We start from the raw sequence: 12,568 nt of genomic DNA on the forward strand, positions 1-12,568 counted from the left end.
CTAAAGGTGTTGTAGCTATGACCTGTCGCAGTTGTAGGTATTTCCTCTCATTTTTGCCCCCTGTTTGCATATTTGGGGGGTAGGTTTGTATCATTGAGTGTAATGGCTTGCTTTTTTTCATCTTTTTACTTGTTTCATTCATTGGACTGTGGCCATGCTGGGGCACTGACTGTAAGTGTTTAGTGAAACAAATCAACCCCAGGACTTATTTCAAAGTCTGCTACTTATTCTATCAGTCCTTGTTCCTGAAGTGCTAAGTTACAAGGACATAAACAAACCATCACCAGCTGTCAAGCAGCGGCAGGGAGAGAAATGCAAATTCAAAACTTTAATATATAGACTTTTGTACCTTTATGAATGCTGATATTAAATTTTATGTCTATTTGAATGCTGGCAGGCCCTAGAATTGTTGCCACCAACAACCAAGATAAAAGATATTCTCAACTATTTGGAAAACCTGATAGAGATGAAAGCAGCCCTTAGACGTAACCATATGGTTTTACGTAACGTCCTGTCCGCAGAAAATGTCATGGTAAGTGTCTATTTATTCTTCTCAGAGGTGGAAATATCTTTTCCAAATAAAACTGTATTTCTTTGTAATCTGCATTTGTTTGTAGTAAAGGTGTACGGCCTTGTGGTTAAGTCATAGAACTCACAACCATAAAGGTGACATCATTGGTGATGATACTAGGAAGAGAAATGATGGTGCTGCTTAACATTTCAAAGATATATTGCCTTATATTGATTTCAAATTTTGGACATGAGGCCAGAAATTTGGGGAGAGGGGACAAGTCAATTACATTAACCCCCATTGTTCACCTGGTACTTATTATTTTATTGACCCCAAAAAGGACGAACGGCAAAGTCAACCCTGGCGGTATTTGAATGCAGAACATAAGGTCAGAAGAAATACCAACCACCAAGCCATTTTTCTGGCACTAAGCAATTTTTGTTGCCTTACATATTGCTTTCTATTAACAATAAATATATGGAAGTCTGATTGTAATTTATCTGGTTTTCCGAAAATAGCTTAATGGATGCTGGAAATATTGCTTATTGAGAATATGAAGCAAATTAATAGCATAATTTGTATGAGTTTAATTAGATATCAAATGAAACATCATTTGAAGTAGATATTCTCATGCAGCAAAAACTCAATTTGCTGTAATACATTAACATTTAGTCTTCATTTGAATCACTCAACACATTAATGGAAAGAATCACAATTCACAATAGCTTGGAATAATCTGCTTATACTTTCAGCTGTTTGGTGCAGTTGCTTTGACTTCACAGGTTGGTCTTCACTGTTTATTCTTTTACCACCATCACACTCAATTTACTGCTACTACTGCTGCTGCTACTGCTGCTCTTGATGGTGGTGGTGAATGTGGCAGCAGCATGGAGTGGCTACTTCAAAAGGAACTGATGAGCCAAACGGCTGCATTGGCATGCTTTCTAGGGCTCAATGCCCTTCCTAACACTAACCAGGTGCTTATTTTATGTGGCACCAGCACTGGTGAGGTCACTGAGTTACCCATAAGGCAAGACCCCTCAACAGAGTGGGATATAGTATTGAGGGATATGAAAGGATGATAGTGGAACAAGAACAAGTGTCTCACTGAAGAGATTAATAAATGGTTTCCCTATCATTATCGTTTAATATCTGTCTTCCATGTTGGCATAGGGTGGATGGTTTGACAGGAGCTGGCAAGCCAGAGGGCTGCACCAAGCTCCACTGTCTGCCTTGGCATGGTTTTTATAACTGGATACCCTTTGTAATGCCAACCACTTTAGGGATTGGACTGGATGGTTTTTTTACATGGCACCAGCACTGGCAAGGTCTGCTTTGCCATTGTTTTTACATCTTGTCTTTGGTTGGTCTCTTGATCATGTCCATTGTCTTCGGTGTTCATTCTGGCACCCTGATTGTCCATCTCTTGCCCTTCAGTCGCATGATGTGGCCAACCCGTCTATATTTGTTTTCTTTGATGGGTCTTATGATCCCGTTGACTTTTATGTACTGTCGGACCCAGGTGTTGGTTTTCTTCTCCCACGGTGTGATACCAAGCATGATTCATTTCATTTTCTGCTACGCTTTAACCAGGGCATTCATGATGGTAGTGTTGAGAGCCCATGTTTTTAAAAAAAAAAAATGAAGAATTTAGTAAAATAACTTTGTCATTATTAAGCTAATATTTGGAACACAAATTAATATGGAATTTTGATGGAAGGTTTAAATTTAGACCATTTTAAAACAGGAATTTTGTATCATTGAAGTTGGGCGCGGTCTCAGGCAGATTGATATCAAAATGGTAAGAAGAAAAAACCCCTGGAGAACACACAACGTTGCTACTAAATCCAAGATAAAAGTCAGTGCCATGAAGAGAAGCCAAATAGATTTAGATGTTTAAGTGGAATATCTTATCAGTTTTTTTTTTTATTTCTAGATTCCTACACATGAGGAGAATTTCAGGCCTAGCAGACTCTCTATTCACTGATATACTGATTCACAAAATGCTGAAGATCATAGACATCATGCATTCCCCCTAAAGATAAGAAATCTTGTAGTTCTAAAAGCAAATACTTTCCAACTATCAGGAAACACATTTCAGATTTACCACAATGGCCATAATATACCACTTCTTACTAGATTTGTTGTCGGTGTGAGGTGTGTATGTGATCTGGCTGAAGAGGAAGGGTTTGATGTATCAGCGTATATCAATGGTTCTTATGGACCCTTTTGGTCCCTAGTTTACTTGGATGGACCCCCATAGCCATTCGGTGTCCAGAAAATCCTATTTTCATAGTTAAATATTATTAGGAATTCTTCTCTTATTCTTTCATTCGTTTCAGTCGTTTGACTGCGGCCATGCTGGAGCACCGCCTTTAGTCAAACAAATTGACCCCAGGACTTATTCTTTGTAAGCCTAGTACCTATTATATCGGTCTCTTTTGCTGAACTGCTAGGTTACAGGGTAAACACACCAGCATTGGTTGTCAAGTGATGGTGGGGGTTGGGACAAACACAGACACACAAACATATACACGTGTGTGTGTGTGTGTATATATATATATATATATATATATATATATATATATATATATATCTATGACAGGCTTCTTTCAGTTTCCATCTACCAAATCCACTCTTGAGGCTTTGGTTGGCCCAAAGTTATAGTAGAAGATACTTGTCCAAGGTGCCTTGCAGTGGAACTGAACCCAGAATCAATAGGTTGGTAAGCAAGCTACTAACCACACATCCACTCCTGCACCTATGTATAATTGTATAAAATAATTGTTAAAATGTTTTGTGTATTGTAAAAGTATAAAGAATTTATTGCGAATAAATTTTAACAACAGAATCTTATATGGACCCACAAGGATCACATGGACTCTGGCTGAGTACCGCTGGTGTATATTATACAATAAGTTTGTAAAAGATTGGTGTGTGGTCCATGTGTGTGTGTATGTGTGTGTGAACGTCTATTCTGTCTTTTATCATTTACTGTCAAGCAGTTGAGTGGGGACAAAACCACTATGGCAATGCTAGGATACCATCTTGAAGGGGTTTATCAACCAAATGTCTCCTGTACTTTTTTTTTTTTTTTAAATCTGGTGCTTATTCTATCGGTCTCTTTTTCTGAACTGTTAAGTTATGGGAGGTAAACAAGCCAGCACTAGTTGTCAAATGGTGGAAGGTGTACTAACACACATACACACACACACACCTATCTATCTATCTATATAGTTATACATATATATACTACTTATGTATGTGTATATACACACTAACACACCGTGTACAACCACAGCCACATCGTTATTCAGGCGTGTTGCATGAGATAGACATGAAATATCTTAGAAACCACACAACTGGTTAATTCATTACATGGTCTCTGGAAAAAAGCACTTTGAGAAGCTGTCTGAGTCAGATGATGGTAAGAGGGTGGTAACTTTGCTGCTGCTGCTGTTGGAGCAGAAGCACTGTCAGTATTGGTTTTGGTAGGGGTGGTGGTAGTAATGGTGGAGCAATTAACAATTGTTGTTGTCGTTTATATAGAAACTCTTCCCCCTCCCCCATCCTGGCAAAGCTCAGAATCTCATCAGTTTATCTCTGACCAAAATTATTCCATCCATTTCAATTTTATCATTTTGGCATATCTGCATTGTCCAGTGTGTACTTCCTCGTTTTGTTTTTGGAGATGGTAGCTTGTGTGATTTGAAGGAGATTTGGCTGTTCTTTCTTGCAGGCCAAGCAACCACATGGAGAGCCCCTTTGTAGATATTGTTGTTGTTAAGGCCAAGGTAGTCCCTGATCAAACAACAACCACCACTGCCGCCGCCGTTTCTACATCTGTATAGTTGTATCGACCATGTATTATCATCATTTAATGTCTACTTTTCCATGCTAGCATGGGTCAGATGGTATTTGTTGAGGCAGATTTTTCTATGACTGGGTGCCCTTCCTGTCACCAACCCTCACCTGTTTCCAAGCAAGATAATATTTCTCCGTGGCCAGACATGTTTTTAGGGAAGATTGGAAATGAAAGACACCACTTGCATGATGGTGATGCTTGTTTACAACCATTGTGTGATGTCAAGACAAGGATACACCCAAACACATGTGCACACGCATGATAATGCGCATGCACGCACACACACACAACAGGCTTCTTTCAGTTTCTGCCTCCCAAATCCACTAAAAAAGCTTTGGTTACTCAGGACTGTAATAGAAGACACCCGCCAAAGATGCCATGCAGTGGGATTGAACCCAAGACCGCATGGTTATGAAGCTAGTGTTCTTAACTGCACAGTCGATGCCTGTGTCATGGTACATATATTCTGCTGCGCCTTTCTTTCGCTAATGTTTGTATTTTTGTATTTATATGTGTATCCATAGCAACGCATATATTTGTTTTCAGTAATTTATGTATGAAAGCTTGAAGCAATGTTTTTCATGAAAGACATTTTACAAATTCAGTTTGTGTGTGTGTGTTTGTGTGTAAGTATGAATGAACGAGAGAGAGAGAGAGAGAGAGAGAGAGAGAGAGAGAGAGAGAGAGAGAATTAAAAATCCCTGTCTGTGGTGAGCTAAAGCTACCTCCAATGGCAAAGAGCTTCAATTCTTTTCTCTCATGTGTTGAGTCATCCAATGACTCATTCTCATTCACTTTTAGCTTACTGTGCTGTAATTTCCACCAGACACAATATTTAGAGCAGTAGGGCAGAGAGAAAGAGAGAGAGAGAGATGGACAGACAGTAACAGAGCAATAGATTGTGGGGTATATTAAATTTTCATTTTCATATTTTCTTTATTGAGAACACTCTGCCGGTTGATACTGTATCCTAAATAATCTCAACGTAGACATTTCATAGCTTGTAAAGCTATCAAATGTTCCTCTCATTTTTCATAAATATTTCTGGTCACAAAGTTTTAGTTTGGTTCTTAATGAATTTCACCGAATGATTCGGTCTCAAAGACATTCTCCGAATCTCTCTTTTAAAAAATTTTTTAAAAATTATTTTTAAACCCTTTTGTCCTTAGCTTGTTTCTGTCGTTTGGTTGTGGCCATACTAGTGCACTGCCTTAAAGGGTTTAATCAAACAAATTGACGGCCCCGGTACTTATCTATTTTAAAAATCTGCTACTTATTCCATCGATCTCTTTTAAACTAACACTAGTTATCAGGCAGGGGCATGGGGTGAGAGGAGCACGCACACACACACACACACACACACACACACAATGAGCTTTTTTCAGTTTCCTTCTACCAAATCCACTTACAAGGCTTTTGGTCAGCCCAGAGCTATAGTAGAAAACACTTGTCCAAGGTGCCATGCTATGGGACTGTTGTGTCGACGCCCTCAAGCGAAGAAGTAGGCTCGACCAAGACATATAAATAGAAGTAGTCTGATCGTGGTAGCAGTCGACTGACAGTGGACTGACAGTTGAGTAGCCGTCGTGTAGCAGTTGAGCAGAGATCATCCGAAGGTGCTAGATAGCAGTAACTTGAGACATAACAGGGACTGAACCCAAACCCATACGGTTGGGAAGCAAGCTTCTAACCATATAGCCACACCGGTGCCTACTGTTATTTATAGTTTTATCTACTCCCAGTTCCAGGGTTAAAAAACAATGATATCATATCCCTCTTGGTTTCTAAATTCCTATGACAAACAACGTACAATTCTTGCTGGTAAGAACAAACCTCCTAAAGATGAAGAATTTTGAAGGATTGTTTTGGTATAATGGTAGAACATCTGTCATGTTTACTAAAGAGGTAGGTTTGAGTCTCACAGGCAGCTTTCGGCTTTTTCTATCCAAAGGTTATTTTTTTAACCCAGTCTTTACTTTCTGTTATTTACAGCTTCATTTAAAGTGGCAAGTGGGCAGAATTGTTACCGCGCCAGGCAAAATGCTTAGCGCCATTTCGTCTCTCAAATCCTGCTGAGGTTGATTTTGCCTTTCATCCTTTCTGGGTCGATAAAATAAGTACCAAGATGCCGGGCAAAATGCTTAGCAGCATTTTGTCTGTGTATTCTAAGTTTGAATTCCACCGAGGCTGAATTTACCTTTCTTCCTTTCAGAGTTGGTAAAATAAGCAGCAGCTGAGCCTTGAGGTCGTTGTAATTGACTTACCTGCTTCACTGAAATTGCTGGCCTTGCGCTAGAATTTGAAATCATTATGAAGGATTCTAAAGTTGGCGTGCTGGCAGAATCGTTACCGCACTAGACAAAGTACATAGTGACATTTTTTCTTCTAGCTCTAGGTTTTGAGTTCAAATGTCACTGAGGCTTTGATCCTCAGCTTTTCAAGTTTAGCACTGGTGGGGGTTGATGTAATTGGCTAACACCCTTCCCTTAGAATTGCTGGCCTTGTGCCAAATTTAGAAAGAATTATGAAGGTTTCTATAGTTCCATAATATGAAGTGGTAAGGAATTCATCATCATCATCATCGTTTAATGTCCGTCTTCCGTGCATGTATGGGTAGGATGGTTGACAGGAGACGGCCAGGTAGAAGACTACCCCTGGCTACTGGGTGTGTTTTGGCAGGGTTTTTACAGCTGGATGCTCTTCCTAACACCAACCACTCTGCAGGGTGGATTCAGTGCTTTTTACGTGGCACTAGCAGAGGTGAAATTAGTTTTTGGCATAATTTTTACAACTGGATGCCCTTCCAAATGCCAACCACTTCACAGTGTGGACAGGATGCTTCTCTTTTATGACCAGTACGGAGAGAGATCACTAAGCCATGCCAAATCCATGACTGGTCATAGTTGCAGTCACTGACTGCAAATAATAATAATAATAATAATAGTTTTATAACGAATAATATTCTTGTGTTCTTTACATTATTCTAAAAGCATTGATGAAGAATACATAACTCAGAACGGATAAATTCCATTTGTTGTGGCTATCTTTTTTTGTCTTTTCGAATGTACTTAGTTGACTCATCTGCCTGTAACTGGAATATTTTATTTTCTGCTGCTATAGTTGCTGGTCAATGCCTGCAGGTTCTCTTTATTCATCTGAATACTAGCTTGTGCTCTGTGTAATTAATTAGGTAGGCTGAAAAGGTACTGTGGACATTTATTAATGTGTACCTTTTGATTGATTCACAGGTGAACAAGATGAGAGAAAGAGAGAATATATATATATATATATATATATAAAAATACACATGTATGTATGCCTGTCTGCATGTATGTACGTATGTATGTATGTATGTATGTATGTATGTATGTATGTATATAACTGCTATTTGTCAGGGGAGAAGCTGTGAGATTTATCAATGGAATCCTGGGAGTTTTAATCCACTCTCAATTTGTATTTTCAGTAAGAAGATGTATCTCATTGAAATGAGTGTATTTTGGGAAGGAAACAAAAACCAAACCAAATATAATAAAATCAGCATGAAAAAAAACATAGCCTTTCAACATTTCACAGACCTTTTCTGTGTAATATCATTTTCATCATCATCATTATTATTATTATTATTATTATTATTATTATTATTATCTAGGCATTGAGCTGGCAGAATTGTTAGCATGCTGGGCAAAATGCTTAGCAGCATTTCGTCTGTCTTTATGTTCTGAGTTCAAACTCAGGTTGACTTTACCCTTCATCTTTTCTGGGATAATAGATTAAGTATCAGTGGAACGCTGGGGTTGATGTAATCGGTTATCCTACTCCCCCAAATTTCAGGCCTTGTGCCTTTAGTAGAAAGGATTGTTATTATTATTATTTCTTTCATTATTTGATTGTTACTCATTATCTTATATATATATATATATATATATATATATATAAACATACATACATACATACATTATCATCGTTTAACGTCTGCTTTCCATGCTAGCATGGGTTGGATGATTTGACTGAGGACTGGCGAACCAGATGGCTGCTCTATATATATATATATATATATATATATATATATATATATATGTAGAGAGAGAGAGAGAGAGAGAGAGAGAGAGAGAGAGAGATAGAGAGAGGCGGGGGCGAGAGAGATACTGTTGACTGGATTTCAGTATTTTTGACACTTTGACATATTCCATGACGGCTGATGTTGAACAGAAGTATTGGGTGTGGTAGGTTTTAGGGTTTTTTTTTTTTTTTTAGAAAAAAATTGTTTTTTTCTTTCTCTTGCTGAACCTGGTTGGTCATCGTTGTCATACACACTCAAATGTAGACACCAATAAGGAAAGCAAGCTGCCACCTTCACATAGGAAATGCTACCATTTGAGCTATTTAATGGTTGCCATTTCAATTGTAATATAATTAAGTCAAGTTGGTTAGTTGTGGTTTTAAGTGACGTTGCTTGACATTTCTAAAAAACTGTCTAAATTAGCCTGGATTGTATTCTGAAATCTTGTTTATAAGGTTATGACAATATTCTTCTAGTGTTTGAAAATTGAATTAATTATGAACATTTGTCTTTATGTCATAATGCCTTTTTTTTTAAAGAAATATTCCAGGTATCTCACTGAGTAGTATGCCTGAATCCCTTTTAATTGTTTTGGTCAGTGTTTCTTAAACCCTTTTCTCCTATGGACCCCTTTGATTCTTATCTCCCTTGGGTGGACCCTTATAGCCTTTTGAAGTTTAATAAATCCTATTATAATTTTATGGGTGCAGGCATGGCTTTGTGGTAAGATGCTTGCTTCCCAACAACATGATTCTAGGTTCAGTCCCATAGTATGGCACCTTGAGCAAATGCCTTCTACTATAGCCTTGGGCAGACCAAAACCCTATAAGTGGATTTGGTAGACAGAAACTGAAAGAAGCCCTACGCTTGAGAGGAACTCAGCCACTTTGCCTCCTTGAGGCCCAATGCTTGGAAGGAACTCAGCCACTTTGCCTCTGTGAGGCCCAACATTCATCTTTTGAATGTTGGGGCTCATGGAGGCAAAGTGGTTGAGTTCTTTTCAAGTGTTGGGCCTTACAGAGGCAAAGTGGCTGAGTTCCTTTCGAGTGTTAGGCTTCATGAAGGCAATGACCAAAACCTTTGGCATTGTGCCATGCTTGAGAAGAAGACCCATGAAGCTGAGCAAAATCGCTGTCATGGCAGATACTGGTGTCACACAAATGGCACCCTTGCCAGTAGCATGTAAAAGCAGCCATTACACTCAGCGTGCTTGACGTTAGGAAGGGCATCAAGCCATAGAAAACCATGCGAAATTTCTGCAACCATTTTTGCTACACAAAAAAAAATATTGTCGGATGAATAAATTTTAAATGAGTTAAGTAATTGCTTTACTCCTTCTCATTGGTTGAAACACTTACATACCAAGGGGATCAATTCATCTTTCGTCTTAGAGCAAAATTTCCAATGCGGTGAATTTTCCTATGGGCAAAAATCCTGAGGTAAATTTTCCTGCAGCAAAAATGTTCGCAGCAAAAATGTTCGCAGCAAACTTTCTGGATACGCTGTCAACCAAATTCACTTATAAGGAATTGATTGGTTGGCCTTTGGATATAATAAAAGACATTTGCCCAAGGTACCATGCAATAGGATTGAACCTGAAACCACCTAGTTGCAAATCAAACTTCTTAACCACACAGCTATGCAAGGCTTTCTTTTTTTTCTTTGTCGTTTACTAAAAGACGAAGGCCCGCTCAGATATTCAAAAAGCGTTTTTGGCCCTCAATACCCTTCACTGATATACTATCCAAAACCTACCACTGAGCCTAGAGACAGGCAACCCATCAGCTTCTGTGTGTGTGTGTGACACCTAATGAAAGAGAGAGAGGTGTGAATGGAAGCAGTGCAAGACAGAAGGCCAACCCATTTAGGAAATCCATTGATGGATGTTTATTAATGTTATGCAAATTTAAAGATCGTTGGTGCTTTATTCTCTCCCTGACCGCCAGTTTGCATCATGAGGGTTGATGTCTTGTTGATTCAACTGGCGCCACCAGACGTATTTCACCTGCTGCAGTGGTCTTAGTAAAGGCTACGTGTGCATGCGTGTGTGTGTGTGTGTGTGTGTGTGTGTGTGTGAGAGAGAGAGAGAGAGAGAGAGAACTACACTGGAAAAGTTATGGTCTTAATTACAGTCATGCTAATACCTACGTGTGCTAATATCAATGTTCCCCCCCCCCATACACACACACAAACCTACCTCCCTTTTCATTCCATGTGGACACGCCCATTCACATGTAGACATTCACCTACCCGTACTCAGTTACACAGCAACTGTCTTGCAGACGCGCGCACTCTCTCTCTCTCTTTCACACACACACACACGCATAAACATTCACACACACACATACAGTCTCTTTCCTCTCACTGGCACACTCACACATGTACACACACACACACACACACACACTCACTCACACACACACTCGTGCACACTCATTCACATCCACTCACGCATACACTCTGACATTACTTAGTCACATATCCACTGCCTTGCACACACACACACACACACACGTCCGCTCTCGTGTACTTACTGAGTCACGAATGCACCGTCTCATTCAGTCACACAGGCGTTCTTTCCCTAACACTCCCACATGTGTGCAGAGGTTACCATAGCATACAATATAATATATATATATATATATATATATATATATAGTATATAACTTGTACATACATACATAAACACGCATATTTATATATAGTTTGATAAGTGCCTTCTCTGAAGCTTAATTAAGGGCTTTATGTAGCTCTACAGCTAATCTATCTATCTATCTATCTATCTATATATATATATATATATATATATATATATATATATATATATATATATTTCTCTACACAACATTATATCTATCTATCCATCTGTCTATTTACACATCTATCTACACAACATTCTATCTATCTATCTACATACACACACATATATGCATGTATGTTCAAATACACACACATATTCACACACATACACACACATAAAATGTGTGTGTCTGGTTGCACACAAGTGTAATTTTATTAAATATTAAATATTCAAAATCATTTTTCTCAGCAACATTCTCCACCCAACCTACCAACCAACCAACCAACCAGCCAGCCAGTCATCCAACGAAAAATTCACTTCGCTCTACCCACCCCTTCTTCACATCAACCTTTTCGAAAGCTGTCTCTTTCGCCACCGCTCGAATTCACCCCCTCCTCCCAGCAACAAACTCACTACTGCAATAAGCAAGCTCCCTAATGCCTCCTCGTCCTACACGGCATAGAACCTATCACTTCGCTCCAAAACACCTGATATTACAAAGAAGCCATTCATTTCTCCCCGAACGTGTGTGTGTGTGTGTGTGTGTGTGTGTGTAGCCTGCTCCCTCCCTACCTCGAGTACCTTCGCTGCTGAACATAAACATATATGGTTAGATTTTGTAGACCAGACCAAGCCAGTGTTCGCAGATAGAGCTGGGGGCTGGGCTGGAGCTGAGCTGGGCTCGTACAACACATACAAACTACTGCTCACTAATTATGTTAGATAATATAATTATATGTGTGTGTGTGTGTGTAACACGTGTGTATATAAGCACTTGCAGTAAGTTGTCGTTCGCTTAGATGAACTGAGATGTGTACTCTTCTAAGTTGTTTGAGTTTTACGGAGCCCCATCCACGCGCGTGTGTAGATATGTGTATAATGCATACATGTACATGCATAACGCGCGCGCACACACATATAATATAGACATATGTATATAAGTATACCTACTCACATAAATATACGTGTGTGTGTGTGTGTGTGTGTGTGTGTATTTATGTCAACGGAGTAATCATGAGTTGGGTACTTCCAGTAAGTTATACTTCGCATAAATGAATCCAAGATGTACCTCGTTGAAGACTTGAGTCTTAATACACATGCGTACATATCTTCATAGACACACACACACACATTTCTTCATTGCTCACAAAGGGGGCTAAACATAGAGGGGGACAAACAAGGACAGACAAAGGGATTAAGTCGATTACATCGAGCTTCAGTGCGTAACTGGTACTTATTTAATCGACCCCGAAAGGATGAAAGGCAAAGTCGACCTCGGCGGAATTTGAACTCAGAACGTAACGGCAGACGAAATACCGCTAAGCATTTCGC

The 12,568-nt window shown here is 39.1% G+C and overlaps 1 protein-coding gene across 2 annotated transcripts in view; it reads left to right on the plus strand.

Annotated features, from left to right (window-relative positions):
• The window catches only part of LOC106877150 (vam6/Vps39-like protein), a 72,472-nt gene that overhangs the window by 43,197 nt on the left and 16,707 nt on the right, over positions 1-12,568 (plus strand). For both annotated transcript variants that reach the window (XM_089359325.1, XM_089359326.1), the window contains exon 24: positions 398-532. In XM_089359325.1, the coding sequence (XP_089215451.1) occupies positions 398-532 (135 nt within the window). The remainder of the gene's footprint in view (positions 1-397; positions 533-12,568) is intronic.

The sequence above is a fragment of the Octopus bimaculoides genome, chromosome 11, assembly GCF_046866305.1.
Source record: "Octopus bimaculoides isolate indiv1 chromosome 11, ASM4686630v1, whole genome shotgun sequence".
NCBI lineage: Eukaryota > Metazoa > Mollusca > Cephalopoda > Octopoda > Octopodidae > Octopus > Octopus bimaculoides.